The following is a 24,451-nucleotide window of genomic DNA, read 5'->3' as shown; positions in this document are numbered from 1 at the left end:
ACTGGGAAGGAGTCTCTGGTAGGCTGGACTCAAAGAGTCAGGTGACTCTGACAGGAACTCCTCTAGTTTTATCTCTGACCGAGAAAACCGTCAGGGTTCGCTGCGACCATGGGGTCATTGCGAACTATACGGTGGACAGAGTCATGATGGAAATGACAAAAGGGGTTAAGTGTCAAGGTGGTAATTTGCCACCAAACTTAGTGCATACCTTTGAGAGGGGTCGGGACTTTGTCTTGTTTGATGATATATGGCAGGAGGATGGAGACGTTCCTACTGTTGGGTTAGCAGACATGATGAAGGTGACACCTGCTAAGCTGGACAGGTCAGTTGTAGAAGTGACCGGAAGAAGGGGTACGTCTGTCCAACTTACGGACCTGACGTCTTGTGACATGACGGATGGTGAGCTGGGAGATGAGACGACTGGAGTGGACACACGTTCAGAGGGTAACTGGAGGGTTCTCTTGGGTGGTCGGCGTGACTCAGACTCTAGGGGTGACCGTGGCTCTGAGAGAGAGAGGGAGCACAGACTAGATGAGCTAGAGAAAGAAGTCTTCAAGCTCAAAAGAGATGAACTGGCTGATGTGATTGCCAACAACAGTGGTAAAGATTCTCTGGCTTTGGAAGAAAAGAGGCGGCTAGAGTCTCGCATTGTTCAGCTTGAAGAAGAAGTGGAGGAAGGACAAGGCAACGTTGAATTAGCCAATGACAGGCTGAGAAAGGCCACACTTTAGGTTGACCAGATGAATGCTGATCTGAAGACAGAATGTAGTAATGCTCAGAAGAATGAGAGTGCCCGTCAGTAATTAGTTCACCAGAATAAGGAGTTAGAAGCATAGGTTGCACTACTGGAGGAACAGCTTGATGCGGAAATTAAAGTGCGACATTCTGCAAGCAAGCAAGTACGTCGTACAGAGAAAAAACTGAAGGTTGTACTAAGGCAAATGGATGATGAAAAGCATATTTCTGAGCAGTACAAAGACCTGGCAGAGGGAAATTATGTGAGTCTGAAACAGCTGAAATGTCAGGTGGAAGAAGCAGAGAAAGAGGCTCAACGTGCCAATACGTTGCATCGTAGATTACAGTGTGAACTGGAGGATGTTACAGAGACAGCAGGTGCAATGAACCATGAGGTTAAAGCACTGAAAAGCAAACTTAGACGTGGTGGGGTACCATTTGTTACAAGACGCTTAGATAAAGAAAGGATGGTGACTAAACAGTGCCTGACGACGCAGACAGACCGTGACTGGAGGGTCAAAGACAATGACCAATATTCTGACCGCTGGGGGCGGAGAGGCCTAACGTAGGGATGAGGCCATATGACAGATGGAAACAGTTCTCTCGACCTGTGGGGCAAGGTGTAATGAGTGCCCAGTCTCAAGATCCTGGTGTAATGTTGTGTGTTCAACCCCACAAGTTTGAACAGAGGGGGAGGTATGCGGTGTAGTGACCACTGTGTCCCCTAGGGGGTGCTGTGTGGATGTCCCAGGATTGAGGATGAGTGGCAAAATACTGAATGACCGTTATGTATCTCAAAGTGGGTGGCCTTGGGATGGAGACTTGTGTGTATGTTGATCAGCAGTGATACTGCTGAGGTGCTGTTTCAATGTGTTTGGGAAGTCTCTAGGTAGCTGGTGAGACAGGCAGGACCAGTTACCTAAAAATCCACCCAGGGGTGTGGTTAAGAACGCTATTGTAAAGTGTGTATGACTGGTTGAAGGACCTGTGATGAGGTCATAGCCATGTGACCCGATGGGCGTGGCTACAGACCATATAAGGTGGCCAGGGTAGGTCACATGGAGTGAATGCTTGGACCCGGTTGGTCCGTTGTGGAAGGTCCCGCTGGGAGATGGGGCTTCCTCGCTGACAGCACGTGAATGCTGTGAGTAATGGCGACGAATGCCTGATAGTTCCCTGGAGGGAATGGATGTCTGCACTGAGAAGTAGCCATGAGGTAAACCCGGACAAGGGATATAACTCTGAGACTAGAGAGCCTGTGTACTGGACATTGCACAACCTGTGTGACCACAGGACAAGCAGAGTGAAGCTCTGTCATGGACGCTATGCTGTTTATATGAACTTTATGTTGCTGATGTGGGTTTATGATGCCTGAATAAACCACATGGATTGTTATGGTTTTATGGAAAACCCATGCTGGACGTGATTATTTGCCTGCCAAGCGATTGTCCCCAACCTTAAATGACAGCGCTACCTTACAAAATATATATATATATATCCATATAGAGAACAAAAGGACCGCACTCTTCAAGCTGGTGAGGAAACGCTGCTATTTTATTGGCACATACAATACATGTCGGCTGGGGGATTGATAGCAGGAGTGAGCAGAAAGCTGACAACGGCCATTTTGCTCTGCACCAGGGCTTCAACGGGTCAACGGCCACTGTGTTGTCAGCTTTCTGCTCACTCCTGCTATCACTCCCCCGGCCAACATGAATTGTATGTGCCAATAAAATAGCAGCGTTTCCTCACCAGCCTGAAGAGTGCGGTCCATTTTTCTCTATATGGATTTTGACATTGCTGTGATTTTCCAGGACGTGCACCTGTGGCTGCAGGCAAGCCTATAACTGACAACTGCGCACAAGTTGACCTTCTCACGGTAATAGCGGTGTCATCCGCTTTTTTCTCTTTTATGCATATATATATATATATATATATATATATATATATAGTATTGTTATGAACATTATTATGGTTTTGGTTTTCTGTCACATAATTGCAGCCAACTAAAAATCAAGTCTTTTCTGAAACTTTTCACATAATGCAGTCATATTTTACATTATGCTCGATATCTTTCCCTTTTGTTGATAGAAGTCTTTGTTTTCATTTCTAGCGCTCGAAATGGGTTTAACATTAAACTTAATTTCACATCTTTTGAGACTAACAATTACATAGATGTCGTAAATATTTATGAAGGTATTGGACCTGACCGAATTTTAAGAGGTAAGTTCTGCGGTTTTCATTTTCAAATTAAATGTCAGACAGAAAGCTTCATGTCTGAAATAGCATTATGTTAATAGTTTTACTTCACAAAGTTTTATGCAGATACCAAGTAATATTGAAACTTTACAGCAGATGAAAAGTACAAATCTTACAGAGCTGTATCCAAAGAAAATTTCACATTGGGTCCAAGACAGCCATTAAAGTGGAACTCCTTTACTAGGAAGCCATCCTAATAGATTGAAGGCTCATGCATGACCCTCACTGTTCTTATTTGAATTATTAGTTTGCAACTACTTTCCTCTGAAATATGAAATTCACAGAAAATGTTGGCACTTCATAAACTAAGGTTATTGTTGGTGACATTATTACTAGTCTTTTCTTAATTTTTCGGAATTATAGTATATAGATCGCTCCCATAAAGTGTCCAAAACATACGAAGCAGGATTATAATAGGCTGAGGACAAATGAGCAGAGTGGGTCATAGCTGTCACATGCAAACTGATACCCTGCTCCAATTTCTTGGCTCAAGTAACTGTAGCATCTTAAACAGAAGCAATGTGAACCCCACCGGTGCCTTTGTAACGTTATCGTGAGATGCCAATGGGTTATCATAGTCTATATAAAACTAGATATTTTTAATGAGGGTAAATTAGGTTTAATTGTTTTATATATATATATATATATATATATATATATTTTTTTTTTTTTTTTTTTTTTTTTCCCTTCTTTGAAGCAAAGCCAGGTAATACTGGGTAAAATCCTAGCATTGCAGGTCTTAAGTAGATGCACTCGACCAACTTTGACTAAGAACCAGGAAATGGGTTCACTTTGTGTCAGCTTGCTGGATGTTGAGTAGAGTTCAGTGAGTTGAAGCTGGTGAGTGACTAGCCAAAATGTGAGCTGTAGCTAAGGAGAGAGTCAAGCCAGGGTCTCTCTCTCAGAATGGAGACTGCACAGGTCAGCTTGGAAAGATGAGCAGTCTGTGTTTTCGAACTGCAGAGTAACGTGTGGAAACTGCAGCTTGTTCAGGGTAAAGTGTACATCAAGATGAATACTTTAGTTTCTGCTGAAAGCTGCTGGAGCTCAGGTTGTAGGTGATACTGAAACTGGTAGGACCATATCTCTTCAGTGTATAAAGTTTGCGACAGGATAAAGGACTGTAATCTGTTGGGGGAGCTCGCACTGACATATGTGATGAGTGAACCGTTTATGTGTTATTACAGTTTTTGTACCCAGAAGGGGATCTTTTGGCTTTGAATCCCTTGGAGTTTTATGAAAACAAAAAAATTTATATGTGTTGACCAAACTGTATTGCCTGTGTGAACTCTATCTAATGCGTATCTGAGAGTTTGATTCCCTACAATATACTGTATACTAAGAAAAACCTTGCATAATTGGAATAGCACCCATATAAAATGACTAAAAAAAGTATGTATATATATATATATATATATATATATATATATATATATACACTCACTGGCCACTTTATTAGGTACACCTGTCCAACTGTGTGTTAAGACTTAATTTCTAATCAGCCAATCACATGGCGGCAACTCAGTGCATTTAGGCATGTAGACATGGTCAAGACAATCTCCTGCAGTTCAAACCGAGCATCAGTATGGGGAAGAAAGGTGATTTGAGTGCCTTTGAACGTGGCATGATTGTTGGTGCCAGAAGGGCTGGTCTGAGTATTTCAGAAACTGCTGATCTACTGGGATTTTCACGCACAACCATCTCTAGGGTTTACAGAGAATGGTCCAAAAAAGAAAAAAAATCCAGTGAGCGGCAGTTCTGTGGCCGGAAATGCCTTGTTGATGCCAGAGGTCAGAGGAGAATGGGCATACTGGTTCGAGCTGATAGAAAGGCAACAGTGACTCAAATTGCCACCCGTTACAACCAAGGTAGGCAGAAGAGCATCTCTGAACGCACAGTGCGTCGAACTTTGAGGCAGATGGGCTACAGCAGCAGAAGACCACACTGGGTACCACTCCTCTCAGCTAAGAACAGGAAACTGAGGCTACAATTTGCACAAGCTCATCGAAATTGGACAGTAGAAGATTGGAAAAACGTTGCCTGGTCTGATGAGTCTCGATTTCTGCTGCGACATTCGGATGGTAGGGTCAGAATTTGGCGTAAACAACATGAAAGCATGGATCCATCCTGCCTTGTATCAACGGTTCAGGCTGGTGGTGGTGGTGTCATGGTGTGGGGAATTTTTTCTTGGCACTCTTTGGGCCCCTTGGTACCAATTGAGCATCGTTGCAACGCCACAGCCTACCTGAGTATTGTTGCTGACCATGTCCATCCCTTTATGACCACAATGTACCCAACATCTGATGGCTACTTTCAGCAGGATAATGCGCCATGTCATAAAGCTCGAATCATCTCAGATTGGTTTCTTGAACATGACAATGAGTTCACTGTACTCAAATGGCCTCCTCAGTCACCAGATCTCAATCCAATAGAGCATCTTTGGGATGTGGTGGAACGGGAGATTCGCATCAGGGATGTGCAGCCGACAAATCTGCGCCAACTGTGTGATGCCATCATGTCAATATGGTCCAAAATCTCTGAGGAATGCTTCCAGCACCTTGTTGAATCTCTGCCACGAAGAATTGAGGCAGTTCTGAAGGCAAAAGGGGGTCCAACCCGTTACTAGCATGGTGTACCTAATAAAGTGGCCAGTGAGTGTATATACACAGTGGGGCAAAAAAGTATTTAGTCAGTCAGCAATAGTGCAAGTTCCACCACTTAAAAAGATGAGAGGCGTCTGTAATTTACATCATAGGTAGACCTCAACTATGGGAGACAAACTGAGAAAAAAAAATCCAGAAAATCACATTGTCTGTTTTTTTTTCATTTTATTTGCATATTATGGTGGAAAATAAGTATTTGGTCAGAAACAAAATTTCATCTCAATACTTTGTGATATATCCTTTGTTGGCAATGACAGAGGTCAAACGTTTTCTGTAAGTCTTCACAAGGTTGCCACACACTGTTGTTGGTATGTTGGCCCATTCCTCCATGCAGATCTCCTCTAGAGCAGTGATGTTTTTGGCTTTTCGCTTGGCAACACGGACTTTCAACTCCCTCCAAAGGTTTTCTATAGGGTTGAGATCTGGAGACTGGCTAGGCCACTCCAGGACCTTGAAATGCTTCTTACGAAGCCACTCCTTCGTTGCCCTGGCGGTGTGCTTTGGATCATTGTCATGTTGAAAGACCCAGCCACGTTTCATATTCAATGCCCTTGCTGATGGAAGGAGGTTTGCACTCAAAATCTCACGATACATGGCCCCATTCATTCTTTCATGTACCCGGATCAGTCGTCCTGGCCCCTTTGCAGAGAAACAGCCCCAAAGCATGATGTTTCCACCACCATGCTTTACAGTAGGTATGGTGTTTGATGGATGCAACTCAGTATTCTTTTTCCTCCAAACACGACAAGTTGTGTTTCTACCAAACAGTTCCAGTTTGGTTTCATCAGACCATAGGACATTCTCCCAAAACTCCTCTGGATCATCCAAATGCTCTCTAGCAAACTTCAGACGGGCCCGGACATGTACAGGCTTAAGCAGTGGGACACGTCTGGCACTGCAGGATCTGAGTCCATGGTGGCGTAGTGTGTTACTTATGGTAGGCCTTGTTACATTGGTCCCAGCTCTCTGCAGTTCATTCACTAGGTCCCCCCGCGTGGTTCTGGGATTTTTGCTCACCGTTCTTGTGATCATTCTGACCCCACAGGGTGGGATTTTGCGTGGCGCACCAGATCGAGGGAGATTATCAGTGGTCTTGTATGTCTTCCATTTTCTAATTATTGCTCCCACAGTTGATTTCTTCACTCCAAGCTGGTTGGCTATTGCAGATTCAGTCTTCCCAGCCTGGTGCAGGGCTACAATTTTGTTTCTGGTGTCCTTTGACAGCTCTTTGGTCTTCACCATAGTGGAGTTTGGAGTCAGACTGTTTGAGGGTGTGCAAAGGTGTCTTTTTATACTGATAACAAGTTTAAACAGGTGCCATTACTACAGGTAATGAGTGGAGGAAAGAGGAGACTCTTAAAGAAGAAGTTACAGGTCTGTGAGAGCCAGAAATCTTGATTGCTTGTTTCTGACCAAATACTTATTTTCCACCATAATATGCAAATAAAATGAAAAAAAAACAGACAATGTGATTTTCTGGATTTTTTTTCTCAGTTTGTCTCCCATAGTTGAGGTCTACCTATGATGTAAATTACAGACGCCTCTCATCTTTTTAAGTGGTGGAACTTGCACTATTGCTGACTGACTAAATACTTTTTTGCCCCACTGTATATATATATAGGGTGGGCCATTTATATGGATACACCTAAATAAAATGGGAATGGTTGGTGATAACAACTTCCTATTTGTGGCACATTAGTATATGGGAGAGGGAAAACTTTTCAAGATGGGTGGTGACCATGGTGGCCATTTTGAAGTCGGCCATTTTGGGTCCAACTTTATTTCTTCCAATGGGAGGAGGGTCAAGTGACACATCAAACTTATTGAGAATTTCACAAGAAAAACAATGGTGTGCTTGATTTCAATGTAACTTTATTCTTTCATGAGTTTTTCACAAGTTTATGACCACTTATAAAATGTGTTCAAAGTGCTGCCCATTGTGTTGGATTATCAATGCAATCCTCTTCTCCCATTCTTGACACTCTTGAAAGAATGAAGTTACATTAAAACCAACAACACCATTGTTTTTTTTGTGACATTCTCAATAAGTTCCCATTGAAAAAAATAAAGTTGGATCCAAAATGGCTAACTTCAAAATGGCCACCATGGTCACCACCCATCTTGAAGAGTTTCCCCCCCTCACATATACTAATGTGCCACAAACATGAAGTTGATATCACGAACCATTCCCATTTTATTTAAGTGTATCCATATATAGCCCACCCTGTATATAAATGAAGAGAAGCCTTTAATAATTGGAATTGCATCCATATAAAATGACTAAAACTTTATCACTAATCCTGATAGAGTAAAATAAAATAATAGAAATGTAACTAAGAGTAGTCTATCAAATTATAACAAGCTGTCTGCCATGAAAGTAGAGTCTGCTGGTTCTATGGAATCAGTTTGTAATGATACATGGGTTGTCATTGCTGGAAATAATTTTAAGACTCTGAGTTGATTGTGGCCACTAAAGACAAATGACGGTCATGAACAATATTTAGCCGGTCGCCGGGTTTATTTTAATTACAGTATTATAATTGGCTGATTATGTCAGGACATCTGACTGACTGATCACATGGAATCACAGTGGTAAGAAACCAGCCATTATAATAGGGATCAATGATCCCCTGGGTAATTGTGAAATGACCTTTTAAAGTTGGCACTGCAAGTTTCGATGGATGGGTTTCGTTAAAGGAAGGATATGAATGATCGAAGGATGGGATTGATTTAAGGAAAATCCTGTGGTCAACACGATATGGGTGCTACAAAAATGTCCAATTTCTTATGCTGCAAATATAATACATAATCCACATCACAAGAACTTGGCGGCCACATATAGACACATATAGCATATACACTACATGTCAATAAAGAGCATTGTGAAATCTGGCTGGCATTCATGCACAGCTCATCCAGGAAGCCAAGAATAGAAGTAATTTTACGTAAGAAGCAGAAGTTACAGAAACTTGTCATAAAGACATTCCTCGGACACAAAACAGTCTCACATAATGTATTAGAGGAGAGCTTGCAACATTCAGTATATCAGCACTGTCACCAGTAATCTTAAGCACCTTCTTGAGTTGGACGTACAATTTACCAAGAGTAATAGCACCCACTAATAGACATTACTACAAGAATCTTGCAGATGTGATACTTTTTATGGACAGATTGTTTGTAATTTAATGGTGTTTTCCAGGCTTTGTGTACAAGTCTGCAGTCACAATTTGTGATGGCAGTCTTGTGAATCCTCATAGCTCACAGTGTGTGCACTATTAAGGTTTTCCTACCGGAAGGCGGTGGGGATGACTAAATGCACATGGCCTCACTCAGTACAAGTGAATTGAGGGAGGCCGGAGACATCTAGACAGAATGTAGCAAGATTTATGCAAATTTTATGCTTATGGTCACATGAACAGCCACTGGACAATCCTGACAATGTGCATTGTGCATGATGTGAGGATTCACGAGTCTGCAGTCACAGAAAGTGACTGCAAACTTGAGTCCCATTCCTGGGCAATCCCTTTAATCATGGCTATTGACCATTTATAAGTGAAGAACTGTAATGTACGTCATTTGTTATTGTTAATTTTGAAAAGCAGCAAAAGAATAATTTGTAAACAGAAAGGTTAAAATATTATCATGAGTCATATTGTTTTATTTACTGAACTTTTTACACTATTTTTTATATTTTAACTAGAACTGCTTCAGCTCTCCAAAATATATTTTTCAAATGAATCAAGTCAATTCAGACCTGCTAACAAATGAACCTTGTATTTCTTTAGTACAATATGTCAATATGTCACATTTTATTAATTTTCATAAATAACACAAGGCATCCTTGCAAAATATAAAGCAAAAAAAGTATAAAACCATCACTACCTGCATGATTCATCTTACATACAGTATGCGTGTTGCTTGTAATGTTAATAAAGGTATTTGCCTGCTTCTGTGGATAAGATCCATCACATATTAAAAGTGCACTCAAGGCACTAGAGAAAACCCCTATATTTTTATTTTTGACTCTAGTATAAGGCTATGTTCACACTTTGCGTTTTTGCTGAATTTTTTTTTTCTGGAGGCAAAACTTGCTCTTTTAGCAGTAAAGAAGCTTCTTACAAAAAGCAGCTTTTGCTGCATTTTTGCTGTGTTTTTATTGTCTCTTATGCATACTGATAAAGTTTAGTGTTCCAAAAAACCATCATTTAACTTCCTAGTTTTTGCACCAAAAAAAAAACCTGATACATGCATTTTTTTTGTGTGTTTTTCCTGCGGCTTTGCACTTATTGGCTTCTATGGGTGAAAATATGCTATAAAAAAACTGAAAAATAATCTGAAAGAAGTGACATGCTGCATCTTACTTCTTTTAGCTTTTTTTTAGCATTTTCAAAAATGCAGCAGTGTTCCAATTCAATCAGGAAAAAAAAACGTGTGTGCATGCATGAGATTTTTGAAATCCCATAGCTTTTGCTGGTACTGTAAAATGCAGCTTAAGGCCATGTGCACACGATGCAGATTTGCAGCGTTTCCGCAGCGGATTTTACCGCGCAGAAACGTTGCATATCCGCATTGTGATGTACAGTACCTTTAAAATGAATGAAAAAAAAAAAAACGCTGTGCAGACGCTGCGGATTTTTCCGCGTGGTTTTCCTGCGGTACAAAATCCGCAGCATGTTACTTCTTTTGTGCGGTTTTCTATCTCCCCTGTTACCAAATCCGCAGGGGGAAGACCGCAATGGAAAACCGCACAAAAACCGCATGAAAACCGCGTGAAAAATGGAAGAAATCTGCAGGAAAAATGCAGGTCATTTGACCTGCGGTTTTCTTCCATTCTGCATGGAAAAATCCGCAGGGCTCAAAACTCCGTCTGCACTCAGCCTAAAATTTGCATAAAAATGTAGCAAAAACGCAGTGTATGAACATAGCCTAAGGCTATGTGCACATGGTGCATTTTTGTTGCATTTTTTCGGTGTTTTCCATGCAGAAATGGGCCAAAAACGCTATGGAATCCTTATGCAAGCTAATTCAATGACAATTCTGAAATGTTGTGCACATGATCAGTATTTGCAGTGCGTTTTTTTCCGCAGCATGTCAATTCTTTGTGCAGAATTTTAACGTTTTCCACACACTGACTTCAATTGAGTCAGTCAAATCCACAGTAAAAGCGCAGGTCTAAAAATGTTTGCAGATTTGCTGCGGATTTGCTGAGTTTTTGCTTGCGTTTTTACCATCTTTCTATGGCGTTTCCCACACTATCATCTGTGTGACAGCGTGGGAAAAACCAGTGCAGTGGTTCTTATCGGCGGTAATGCTACCGTCGATAAGACCATCGGTCAGAGCGCTGCAGGGTCATCAGAAGTCAGCATGACCCCGCAGAGATACTGTGACCCACAGCTGTGACTGCTTTCAAAGCAGAGATGAGCGACTTTGCCTTTTTCCTGGTCGAGTCGGGTTTCATGAAACCCGACTTTCGCAAAAGTCGGGTCGAACGAAATCGGCCGATTATCGTGAAAAGTCGAAGGCCGACTGAAACACGAAACCCAATGCAAGTCAATGGGGAAGCAAAGTTGACAGGGAGTGGAGGACAGCAAACCCACCTACAGTGCCCTTTTGAATGCCAAAAACATCAATTCTGATTACTGAAGCTTTTCAATCTTAATTTACTTCATAATACTAGTTACGCACTGAAAAATGGGGGTTATTTGGCTAAATTTGTGGGGCGGGGTAGGGCTGGCTCCAAGTTTTCACGTGCCCTGGGCCAAAGAGCGCCCCTTTAACACATACCACAACTCATGATGCTCCGATACCGCAGAGAAATAGCGGCATAGTACAATGAAAAATATTTCACTTTTTACATCTCATGACTGATATCCATTTTTAATAGCTCCAAAAACGGACAGTATATTACTCCATACAGTATTATTGCCACAGCATAGTGCGCTATACAGACTAATGAGGCCCATATATTTCTCCATACAGAATCATTGGTCCCATATAATGTTTGAAACAGTATATGATGAGCTCCACATAATGCTACAGTATATGTTGGTCCCCATGGATGAAGCTCCACTGTTTTATGGGCCTAAATAATGCTCCATACATAATGGGCCCCATTTCTAATGCTCTAGTGAATAATGTGCCCTGTAAATGCTGCTCCAGTGTCTGATGCCACCTTTGGAATGCTCCGGTGTATGGAGGGCCCCATATATCATTCTCCAGAGTATAGTGCTCCCCAAAAATTGCTGTCCCAACATTGAAAACAATTAAATAAGTCTCCTCGCTATGGAATCCCTGTACTAGTCTGGGCTCCTCGTCGTCCCCATCGTCCATCTCACTGCACTTGGCTGTTTAGGCAGAGGGCATACAGACGTGATGTCATTGCGCTCTCTGATCAGGCTATCACTGTCAGGAAACGCGGAAGACGTCATGGCGGTGGAGCAGGGAGAGGTAAGTATTTCAACTTTGCAAGTGCTGTGATCCTGAGCAAGCAGGGGGGGCTCACTTGTTGGCGACGGCAGTGGCACAGGGCCCCTCTAATAGTACGGCATTGTGTGGCGGTGTGTCTGACGGCGGGTGGTGGTGGGGGTGCGGCAGAGACACTTTTGCGTACTATGAGGGGCCCTGTGCCAGTGCCATTGCCCATGAGTATGCCCCCCCACCAGCTCAAGGATCCTGCTCTTTCATCTGCACCTTCTTCTTTGTCACCATGTAAGGTGGTATAGTATGCGGGAAGGGGAACCTGAGTGTCCTCTGGGTCAGATTCTGGCTGTGTAGAGTGTGAGGGGAATTTTATTGGTCTGAGTCAATGTACCAGCAGAATCATCTAGTAGTGGCTGGGCATCAGTGCACTTGTGGCGTCCCCAGGAGTACGGTCGCCACAGTGGCATTACCTTCCTCCTAGGGAGTGTGATGTCATGCTTGGGAGCAACGAAGGATCTCTCTAGCAGTTAAACCAACACACAACACATTTCCCACTCAACGCCAGCAGGGAGACCTCTGAACATGACTGCTGAGGAGCTGCTCTCTGTGGTCAGGAGGAGGTAAGTTAGGCCATTCTGTGCAGGGAAGGGGAAGTGTGTAGATGTGAGAAGGGGAGCTGGAGGATGAGCAGAGTTAAGGCTCACTCCTAGCTGGAGCGCATGGTCCGTATTCCGGTCTCCGAGTTTGTAGGGACACTGACGTTCCTGCAGCAGAATCCGGAGGAAGTAGCAGCTGTAAATGCTCTGTACCCAACTGAGGCTCGGAGGCCCCAGCATCGACGTGTGTGAGCCAGAAGGAAAAGACTACGGCTGCCAGCCATATGAGAAAGTTCCAAAAGAGAGTCAACAGGGGGAACTTCATTGAACTCAGCACTGCGAGTACCTCAGATAAGCGCTAGAACGGAGGCCACACTACCTATCTGCAGAGAGAGAAATCCAAATTGGCTTCCAGGCTGACCAACTCCTTCTCCATCTGTACTCTGGGTCCTGGACAGCACCTACCAAGTTCAGGTAAAGGAACTGCACGACTGTGTCTGTCATCTTTTTCCTGCGCCTGGCGCACGGCTCAGCTACATCCTGCACTGCACACCATCTCCCAACTCTTTCATCTGCCCTGCAACTACGGCCCTACCTGTCCAGGTCTTCTACATCTTAGCTGCACCATAACATCTGTCCCACAGAAGCGACACTGCAGCGCTGGTCAATCTAATCAGAAACCAGAGGTGGCGTCACGTATCATTCACCTATAAACGTAATTCACCCCTTTGCATGGACTCCCAGGGCCACGGAATGGGTCACCACCACCGTGACACATCCCTGTGAGACACTGGCCGGGTACCGATTAACCCCACTGCTCTGGCTGGCCACCCACATTCCATGTCAGATTCATCTTGGACTGGGGAATTCACGATTTGACTTGATAACCCAGGCATGGTATGATAGAAAGAGCTACATGGACTAATGTGAAGTGTGGCCTGCTGCCTCATTCAGTTTGGGTGGGGGTGCAGGACACAAGGAAAGGGGTTCTTCCTGACCAGGAGCCAGCACTTGACCACTCAGTGCTTGCATTTTTTGAAACTTCAGAAGAGGCGGGCATATTTGATGGAGTCTGTTTCGGCAATGTGAGCCAAAACCAGTTCCTAATGCTCCACCTTTAAAAGCGGTTAACCTACTCCCAGAACAGGTATCATTCCAGGCGTTCCGGAGCCAGACCATGACGCAGGCTCAACACTTCCTGCCTTAGCTGCTATTGTGTTTTTGCCACTACCAGCAGATGCACCACCACCATCATCACCAGCTGCCCCCCCCCCGCGCCCACGTCCGCGGCCTCTTCCACCAAACTTCAAAATTTTGCACAAAATAGACACAAAATAACATCAGACATATGGCACTGTATCAGAAATGTACAGCTCTATTCAGTCAAAGGATAATTGTCAATCTCCATATATATTCCATCAGTCACACAGAGACGCTCACAGGCTCAGTATGGAGTAGACAAGAATATAAAAAGTAGACAAAGTGTACAGTGTGATCAGATAGCAGGTATAGATAGCATAGTTTAAACATTAACAATGTACGTCTATATATAAGGAGTAGTGTTGAGCCACCACGCTAGTGTTTTGGTTCATCACACAGGAGGCAAGTTCGTCGAATGTTCGTCGAACCCCATTGAAAACAATGCCAGGCAAACACAAACACATACAAACACATAGAAAACAATTACAAAACACCATAAAAGGTGTCCCAAAGCAGAGAAAATGCTCAGAAGACAAAAATTACATATGGAAAAGGGCAACTACATTTAGAAAAGAGGTGGAGGAGTAAAAGGAGGAGGTGGACAAGACACAGATATAGGCTTGTCATTCCCTTATGAAGTCAAGAAAGGCTGGAATAAAAATGTAAAATACCAACCAAAAAAAAAAATTCTGAAATCGAACACGATCGTATAGTGTCGGACTTCCCACCAATAAATTATGCCAACTGGTGATCGGGCGGCGTTATTCCCACGAGCCTCCAAACAGCGTCCATGAAGGAAAAGTGTTTGCTTTCCGGGGGCAGTATGATTGCAAAGCTGAACCAAAAAGGAATGTCCAAAAGGGCACAACCAGGAGTGGAGCCTGCGGCTTAATTGGACTCCACCCGGGAAACCACAACCATGCCACCTCAAGAAAAGATGCACATATTGAAAGCTTTGTCGATTGTGTGTGTGGTGTGGTATGTCCGTTTGTAGTTGTGCTAACAATTTGTCAGCTTTATTCCGTTAACGAACGAGACTCCGGCATGCCCCCGTGGTACGCGTCAAGCTTACTAGAGGGATACGCGAGGCTCTGGCACTATCATGGTCTATCATGGCGTTACATGTCCGGGGCTGCATGCGCGCTACACTGAAAGGACCAGCTTTTGTCGCTTACAGGTGCAGATAACCAGCAGAACACCGTTAGTGATGGGGATCTGTGATTCCAATTATTCCCCACGAACGATGATTTCCCAGTAAGTGCAGGTCAACCGCAATTCCTGAATTAGGCCTAACCATCATTCCTGAAAAAATGCAAAAAATTACGTGTCCAAACCAAAGTTGCTGTAGCTTGCTTAACAGCTCGGCAGCCATTCTCAGGCCCAGTATGTATGGATTCGACAAGATTCTAGAAAGTTGATAAAGGGTACAGTTTCACCGGGTAACACGTATATACAGTGGGGCAAAAAAGTATTTAGTCAGTCAGCAATAGTGCAAGTTCCACCACTTAAAAAGATGAGAGGCGTCTGTAATTTACATCATAGGTAGACCTCAACTATGGGAGACAAACTGAGAAAAAAAAATCCAGAAAATCACATTGTCTGTTTTTTTTTCATTTTATTTGCATATTATGGTGGAAAATAAGTATTTGGTCAGAAACAAGCAATCAAGATTTCTGGCTCTCACAGACCTGTAACTTCTTCTTTAAGAGTCTCTTCTTTCCTCCACTCATTACCTGTAGTAATGGCACCTGTTTAAACTTGTTATCAGTATAAAAAGACACCTGTGCACACACTCAAACAGTCTGACTCCAAACTCCACTATGGTGAAGACCAAAGAGCTGTCAAAGTACACCAGAAACAAAATTGTAGCCCTGCACCAGGCTGGGAAGACTGAATCTGCAATAGCCAACCAGCTTGGAGTGAAGAAATCAACTGTGGGAGCAATAATTAGAAAATGGAAGACATACAAGACCACTGATAATCTCCCTCGATCTGGTGCTCCACGCAAAATCCCACCCCGTGGGGTCAGAATGATCACAAGAACGGTGAGCAAAAATCCCAGAACCACGCGGGGGGACCTAGTGAATGAACTGCAGAGAGCTGGGACCAATGTAACAAGGCCTACCATAAGTAACACACTACGCCACCATGGACTCAGATCCTGCAGTGCCAGACGTGTCCCACTGCTTAAGCCTGTACATGTCCGGGCCCATCTGAAGTTTGCTAGAGAGCATTTGGATGATCCAGAGGAGTTTTGGGAGAATGTCCTATGGTCTGATGAAACCAAACTGGAACTGTTTGGTAGAAACACAACTTGTCGTGTTTGGAGGAAAAAGAATACTGAGTTGCATCCATCAAACACCATACCTACTGTAAAGCTTGGTGGTGGAAACATCATGCTTTGGGGCTGTTTCTCTGCAAAGGGGCCAGGACGACTGATCCGGGTACATGAAAGAATGAATGGGGCCATGTATCGTGAGATTTTGAGTGCAAACCTCCTTCCATCAGCAAGGGCATTGATGATGAAACGTGGCTGGGTCTTTCAACATGACAATGATCCAAAGCACACCGCCAGGGCAACGAAGGAGTGGCTTCGTAAGAAGCATTTCAAGGTTCTGGAGTGGCCTAGCCAGACTCCAGATCTCAACCCTATAGAAAACCTTTGGAGGGAGTTGAAAGTCCGTGTTGCCAAGCGAAAAGCCAAAAACATCACTGCTCTAGAGGAGATCTGCATGGAGGAATGGGCCAACATACCAACAACAGTGTGTGGCAACCTTGTGAAGACTTACAGAAAACGTTTGACCACTGTCATTGCCAACAAAGGATATATCACAAAGTATTGAGATGAAATTTTGTTTCTGACCAAATACTTATTTTCCACCATAATATGCAAATAAAATGAAAAAAAAACAGACAATGTGATTTTCTGGATTTTTTTTCTCAGTTTGTCTCCCATAGTTGAGGTCTACCTATGATGTAAATTACAGACGCCTCTCATCTTTTTAAGTGGTGGGACTTGCACTATTGCTGACTGACTAAATACTTTTTTGCCCCACTGTATGTAGCATAGTTTACACATTAAAAACCTATGTCTGTATATCAGGAGGCAGGCTTAGACGGTTTCAGGCCCTGTATGGATTAGACGTGATTGGACAAAGGTGAGAAAGGGTACCGTATCACTGGATAACAGGTATGTATAGCATAGTTTACACATTAAAAACCTATGTCTATATAACAGGAGGCAGGCTCAGACAGTCTCAGGCCCTGTATGGATTAGACGTGATTGGACAAAGGTGAGAAAGGGTACCGTATCACAGGATAACAGGTATGTATAGCATAGTTTACACATTAAAAACGTAGGTCTATATATCAGGAGGCCGGCTCAGACGGTCTCAGGCCCAGTATGGATTAGACGTGATTGGACAAAGGTGAGAAAGGGTAACGTATCACCAGATTACAGGTATGTATAGCATAGTTTACACATTAAAAACCTATGTCTATAGATCAGGAGGCAGGCTCAGACGGTCTCAGGCCCAGTATGGATTTGACCAGCTTGTACAAAGTTGAGAAAGGGTACATTATCACTGGATAGCAGGTATATTTAGCATAGTTTAAATATTTAAAATCTCCATGTTCTCAGTATGGATTAGACAACAATCTAAAAAGTAGAAAAAAGGAAATGGAACTTTTGGTGGTATTTTTAAATCTTCATATATATTTCTGTCTCAGTAAGACAGTCCAGACTCTCCGCAATAGAAAATGAGATGCATACAATTACTGACATAAATTCTAGTGATTGCAGAAATCTAGGAAGTCCTATTCACGGGATAAACTTCCGTCACAATTCTCAGAGGCGATGCAGACCCTCAATTAATTAGTAGGTGGAGACAGCGAAAACCTTTCTTTGTGAAGAAAGTGTTATTGTATCGCAGTACCGTTGATCCCATCGCCATTACTCATATCCATATAATTTTGATCACAGGGAGAGATGTAAACATGGTGCTCACTGCCTATCATGCTCTGTCACGTAACTTTGGAGTGCAAAAGACAGAAGCCACAGGCCGTAGGAGATTTATTTGGATTGGCATGAGAGGGCACATTTAAAAATGTGTGCTGGAATGTCACACGTCTGTGGATAGGAAAACTGTGAAAGTTGATGAGAAACCACCACTGCATCTCATTGTGAGTCGACGTCCATAGGAAATAGAAGCCATTGATCATCTGAAGCTAGATCCCGGCCAGCGGGACAGGGCATAGCTACGTCTTAAACATCATCTTCTATCAGTTCACCAAATTTGTAGTGGCAGTCCCAGTGAAGGATTTGACAGCCCAGACTACACAACGGAGGAGCAGGGAGAGGTAAACATTGCAAATGCTGGGGCCCCACCCAAGGAAGGGGGGCCCACTCGTGGGCGTCGGTACTGGCACTGGGCCCCTCATAGTACGGCGGTGTGTCTGACGGCGGGTGTGCACCCCCACCGTCAGAGACACTTGATTGCACTATGAGGGACCCTGTGCCAGTGCTCGCACCCAAGAGTCGGCCCACTCACCTGTCCAGGGCAACGGCACTCGCACGGTTGCATGTGCTAGGTGGTGACCCCGGCCATGGGGGGAGCAGGCAGCCCAGTTAGGGAGGTTTACAAAATGGCATATGTTGATGTGGGACATTCACCTGCTGCTAAAGGCGAAATTGGTCAAGTCCCAGGAAGAGGTGGACCAAAGAGAGCCATTTTTCTTTCAACCTATGTGTCATCAGGGTAAGGTGTGACAAAATCCTTGGAAACCCATGCATGGTTCATTTTAATGAAGGTTAGATCATCCACATTTTGGGTGGACAGACGGGTCCTTTTTTCTGTCAGGATTGATCCAGCAGCACTGAAGACTCTTTCCGACAGCACACTTGCAGCTGGGCAAGCGAGCTCCTGTAAGGCATATTGTGCCAATTCAGGCCAGGTGTCCAGTTTAGCTGCCCAATAGTCAAATGGGAATGACCTGTGAGGGAGAAAATCGATATGGGAGGAAAAGTAGTTTGTAACCATAGTTGACAAGTGCTGTCTCCTGTCACTTTCAATTGATGCAATATTACCAGTCGTGTGAGCGGGACTTGAAAAATCAGTCCACAACATGGTCATGAAACCCCTGTCTCCAACGCCACTTCTGATGTGTGCACCACCAACACCTCTTCCAAGTTGCCCCCCGGCCCCTACGGCTCGTGTGATAACCATCACCGCTGCTGTGTGCTGGGAATGCCTCAACCAACCGGTTTACCAGAGTTGCTTGTTTGTTAGCCAATATTCGGTCAAGGTTCTCCTGTGGCTTGATCTTTTGGAATTTGCCTTTATAGCGTGGATCCAGGATGCTGGCCAACCAGTAGTCAACATCGTTCATCATTTTGGCAATGCGGGGGTCCCTTTTTAGGATCTGCAAGGCATAATCTGACATGTGGGCCAATGTTCCCGGTGTCAATGATGCACTGCGAGTGCTGGGTGGAGGAGCACTTTCAGGCAAATCCACATCCCTTCAGTCACGCACAAACCCAGTACCAGACCTTGCCACGCCAACATTTTCTCTTGCCCCACGAGGAGCATCCTCCTCCCCTAAATAATCATCTCCATCATCATCATCCTCCTCCTCCTCTTCTTCCTCCACCTCATCCATGACAGTTCCCTGAACAGACAATGGCTGACTGTCATCAAGGCTTCCCTCCTCCTCTTCCTCATCATCCTCGGCTGCAGACGCCTGCTCCTTGATGTGTGTCAAAGTTTGCATGAGCAGACGCATAAGTGGGATGCTCATGCTTATGATGGCGTCGTCTGCGCTTACCAGCTGTGTGCATTCCTCAAAACACTGAAGGACTTTACAGAGGTCTTTCAGCCTTGACCACTGCACACTTGTCAACTCCATGTCTGCCCTCAAAGTGCCTGCCCGTGTATCCTCCCACAAATGCATTGCGGCCTGCCTCTGTTCGCACAGCCGCTCAACCATGTGCAGGGTGGAGTTCCACCTTGTTGCAACGTCGATAATTAGGCAGTGCTTGGGAAGGTGGAGCAATCGCTGCAGCTTCTGCATACGACTGGGGTGTACCGGCGACCGGTGGATGTGAGAGCACAGTCTTCGAACCTTATGGAGCAGGCCTGTTAACTCCGGATAATTAGTGAGGAAGCACTGCACCACCAGGTTCAATATGTGAGCCAAGCAAGGTATGTGTCTGAGTTTTGAAAGGGCTATGGATGGCACAAAATTCCGGGCGTTAGCACTAACTACCTTGCCTGCCTCAAGATGTAGACTGCCCAGCCATGACTCAGTTTGTCGCTGAAAGTAGTCGGCCAGTACCTCCGCGGTGTGTCTGTTGCCCAAACACATCATCTGCAACACAGCCTGCTGACGCTTTCCACTAGCTGATCGATAGTGGGGCACATCGTGTGCACCACTATCAGCTGCGGATGCAGTGCTCGTGCGACTGCGCTCTGTGGACGAGCTTTCGCTTCTGGAGGAGGAGGAGGAGGGTCGAACGCCTACAGCCAACTGTTTCCTATACCGTGGGCTAGGTAGCACTGTGCCATCACAGCTGTTCCCTGTGGACCCTGCATCCACCACATTAACCCAGTGCGCAGTGATGGACACGTAACGGCCCTGGCCATGCCTACTGGACCATGCATCAATTTTGAGGTGCACCTTTCCACTCAATGATTGCTTGAGTGCATGGACAATGCGGTCGTTCACATGAAGGTGGAGGGCTGGGATGGCTTTGTGAGAAAAGAAGTGGCGACTGGGTAGGTCATAGCGTGGTACTGCGTAGGCCATGAGTTCGTGGAAAGCTGCACTTTCAACCAACTGATAGGGCATCATCTCTAACAAGATTAGTTTGGCAATGTGGGCGTTCAAACCCAGTGTACGCGGATGAGAGGATGAGTGCTTTCTTGTCCTACTCATAGTCTCTGGTAGGGTGAGCTGGACTTGAGAGCTGCATATGGTGGCACTAACGGTGGACATGGCGGCCTGAGAGAGGGTTGATGATGGTGATGGAGTTGGTGTTCTTTCTGATGGCCTAGATTCAGTCTTTCGTTGCAATAACAGTGTGATTCCCTGACTGATTTGCCCTTGTGACGACAACTCAACATTTGCTGCTGGTGGTGTGCTAACTGGTGGACTTACAGTGGGGGAAACAATGTATCGTTGCTGACTACCTTCTTTGGGAGCAGAAGCACATGTGGTGCGTGAGTTTTGGTAGTCCGTCCACGCTTGCAAGTGCATGGTGGTTAAATGTCTTAGCATGCAACTGGTATTCAAATTTCTCAGATTTTTCCCTCGGCTAAAGGTCTTTGCACACTTCTTACAGATAACCTTTGCCTGATCATTAGGATTTTGTTCAAAAAAGTGCCACACTGCACTCTTCCTACTATGGAAGACATTTTGAGGCCTTGCACGCTGTGCTATTTTGACTATCTGGCCAAGCTGTCCTGCAACTATTTTGGTTTTTGTAACCCGTTTTTGGACTGCTCCGGGCCTGCCAGATAACAGCTGTTGCGATGTCGATGCCCGCTGCGGATGCTCCTCCTAATCTTCTGAGCTATTGGCAGCGGCACCCTCTACCCCCAATGGATGCCAATCTGGGTCAACAACTGGGTCATCCATCACCTCCTCTTCAATGTCATGTACGCCTTCCTCTGTGTCACCGTGTATGGTGGTATAGTATGCGGGAAGGGGCACCTGAGTTTCATCTGGGTCAGATTCTGGCTCAGTACACTGCGAGGGCAATGTAGTGCTCTGAGTGAATGTACCAGCAGAATCATCTATCAGTGGCTGTGCATCAGTACACTCCATGTCAGATTCATCTTTGCCTGGGTAATTCACGATTTGACTTGATAACCCATGCATGGTAAGTGAAAACAGCTCCATGGAATAATCTGTAGTGTGGCCTGCCGCATCCTTCAATTTTGGTTGGGGTGAAGGACACAAGGAAAGGGGTGGTTCATGAACATGAGCCTCCAATGATGACTCAGTGCTTTTATTTTTTAAAACTTCAGAAGAGGAGGCGATAGAGCAGGAGGCTGAGTTAGCAATGTAAGCCAAAACTTGTTCTTGAAGCTCCGGCTTTAAAAGCGGTTTACCTACTCCCAGAAAAGGGAGCCTTCAAGGCCTTGTGGAGCCAGATGATGACGCAGGCTCAACACCTCCTGCATTAGGTGCTATTTTGCTTTTGCCACTACCAGCAGATCCACCACCAACACCATCATTACCAGCTGCCAACCCCCGCCCACTTCCACAGACTCTTCCACCACACTTCCTCATTTTTGTGGAAAATGTACCCGAAAAACCACCAACTATATGGTACTGTAAAACAAGGTGCAAGGTGTATATAGTAGTGGGGAGAATTGGAATCTCTGTAGACTTCAGGACACAGTTGGATTCTGTCAGGCCCTGTTTATTTTACACCGCAATGTGACAGGCAGATTCTGGATGGTGTAATAAAGGTGGATAGAGGACTGTGGAGAATTGGAATCTCTGTAGACTTCAGGACACAGTTGGATTCTGTCAGGCCCTGTTTATTTTACACAAAAATGAGACAGGCAGATTCTGGATGTTGTAAGAAAGGTGGATAGAGGACTGTGGAGAATTGGAATCTCTCTACACTTCAGTACACAGTTGGATTCTGTCAGACCCTGTGTCTATAACACCGCAATGTGACTGGCAGAAATTGCCTAGTGTATGACAAACTACAAGGTGTATATAGAATTGGGCAGAATTAGAATCTCCCTAGAGTGTAGGTCTGTAAGAACGGACAAACTCCTCGGCTTTTTCTTACAGAGTCACACTCTTAGATACCTTCAATTTGGCCGTGATAACAGCCGTTACACGGTACTGAGAGAGGAGCATGCATGTTCACCGCTGTACGGTGTATGTAAAATTGTCAAGCTCTGTGTTTTTGTATACGGACTGACACATCCTGTCTCCCTCTAGTTTTGAATGTAATCAAACAGCAAATATACTAAACTGTTTGAAAAATGGACAAAACTATAAGGTGTAGGTCTGTAAGAACGGACAAACTCCTCGACTTTTCCTTACAGAGTCACACACGTAGATACTGTAGCTTCAATTTGGCCGTGATAACAGCCGTTACACGGTACTGTGTGAGGAGCGTACACTGCTGTACGGTGTGTGAAAAATTGAAAGCTCACTACCTCACCAGGACAAAACAATACAATTTGGATTGCTTTTAGAAAAGCAGTTTGAACACCAGTGTGCACACAGCAATGCAGCTAGCCTTAAAAGGCAGGCTAATCACCACCAGCGCTGCTGCACAAAGGCAAAAATCTTCACCTTTCACTGCACAGTAACTACAGTGAAAAGCGCTAGCAGCAGAAGCAGGTTTTTTTTCTTTTTGCCTTCCTAACGCTCTCCCTACAGAATCAGCAGCTGCAGCAGCTCTCCCTTTTCTGAGATCAGCATGAGTAACATGGCGGTCGGCGTCCCCGCCCTTTTATACCCCCTGTGACGCCACACAAAGCAAGCCAATCACTTGTATGCCCTTCTCCAAGATGGTGGTGACCGCTGCCTATGTCATCAAGTCACCGACCTCGTGGCCGACCTCACGCTAAGGTCGGGTTTCGTTTCATGAAACCCGACTTTGGCGAAAGTCGGAGACTTTTGAATTTTTTCGACCCGTTAAACTCAACTCTATTTCAAAGTCATCAGGATTGTTGTGGGACATTAGGGATTAACTTCTCTGTGAACAGGTGTGGAATATTGTGGTTTATTATTTAATTTTTGTTGTGCGAGATGTTGGCATCAGTGGATTAGGCATTCGGTGAATATGGTTTAATTGCCTCTCCATTACTAACCTGTGGGCTTGTAACCTGACAATTCAAATCTGACATCAATCACCCTACTTGCCAACGCTACAGGGCAAGTGGGAAGAGTGAGGCTAAGATCTAGATTTTGTGCATCTTATAGATGCGCCTTTTCTGGGGTGGCTGAGTGCTGATGTTTTGAATCTAGGAGGGGGCCAATATTCATGGCCCCTTCCTAGGCTATTAATATCAGCCCACAGCTGTCTGCCTAGATTTCATAGGAGGACCCTATGTCAAATTTTTTCTCGGGTCCCCCTGTAAACTAGCCAGTAAAGACTATGCCGATAGCTGTGAGCTGATATTTATAGCCTGGGAAACTCTATGGCTATTGGCTCCTTCCTAGCATATTAACATCAACTCTCAGCCATCGGCTTTCCCTCTAATTGTTATGAAAATTACACAGGAGCCTGCGCATTTTTTTTTTTCATTTTCTTTTATTCTTTCAATTAATAGTTGCTGTTTAGTTACAGCCTATGTAGATTCATTCAGTAAAGCTCCTACATAGGCTGGTGACAATGTGTGTGTATTTGTTTGTGTGTTTTTGTTTATTTACCACCTTAGTAATGAGGGTGTTGGGCTGACACCTTTTCATTACTAGTCCAAATGAGAGAAAAAATTCAGCACTGCTATTTCTCCCTTAGTAAAGTCCCATAATTGCGGTACAAATTCACACACCTGGACTGTACGCCATTCTACCTGTGGAACGGGTGCTCAATCCAGCAGATCA

The 24,451-nt window shown here is 44.5% G+C and overlaps 1 protein-coding gene across 1 annotated transcript in view; it reads left to right on the top strand.

Moving 5' to 3' along the window:
• TMPRSS15 (transmembrane serine protease 15) overlaps nt 1-24,451 on the top strand; it is a 473,521-nt gene that overhangs the window by 127,021 nt on the left and 322,049 nt on the right. The window contains exon 8 of the mRNA XM_073584497.1: nt 2,849-2,958. Within this exon, the coding sequence (XP_073440598.1) occupies nt 2,849-2,958 (110 nt within the window). The remainder of the gene's footprint in view (nt 1-2,848; nt 2,959-24,451) is intronic.

The sequence above is a fragment of the Dendrobates tinctorius genome, unplaced genomic scaffold, assembly GCF_039654945.1.
Source record: "Dendrobates tinctorius isolate UK_male_01 unplaced genomic scaffold, ASM3965494v1 ptg000084l, whole genome shotgun sequence".
In the NCBI taxonomy this organism is placed as follows: domain Eukaryota; kingdom Metazoa; phylum Chordata; class Amphibia; order Anura; family Dendrobatidae; genus Dendrobates; species Dendrobates tinctorius.
Note: the sequence above shows the minus strand (reverse complement) of the source record. Positions and strands in the feature narration are given on the sequence as shown.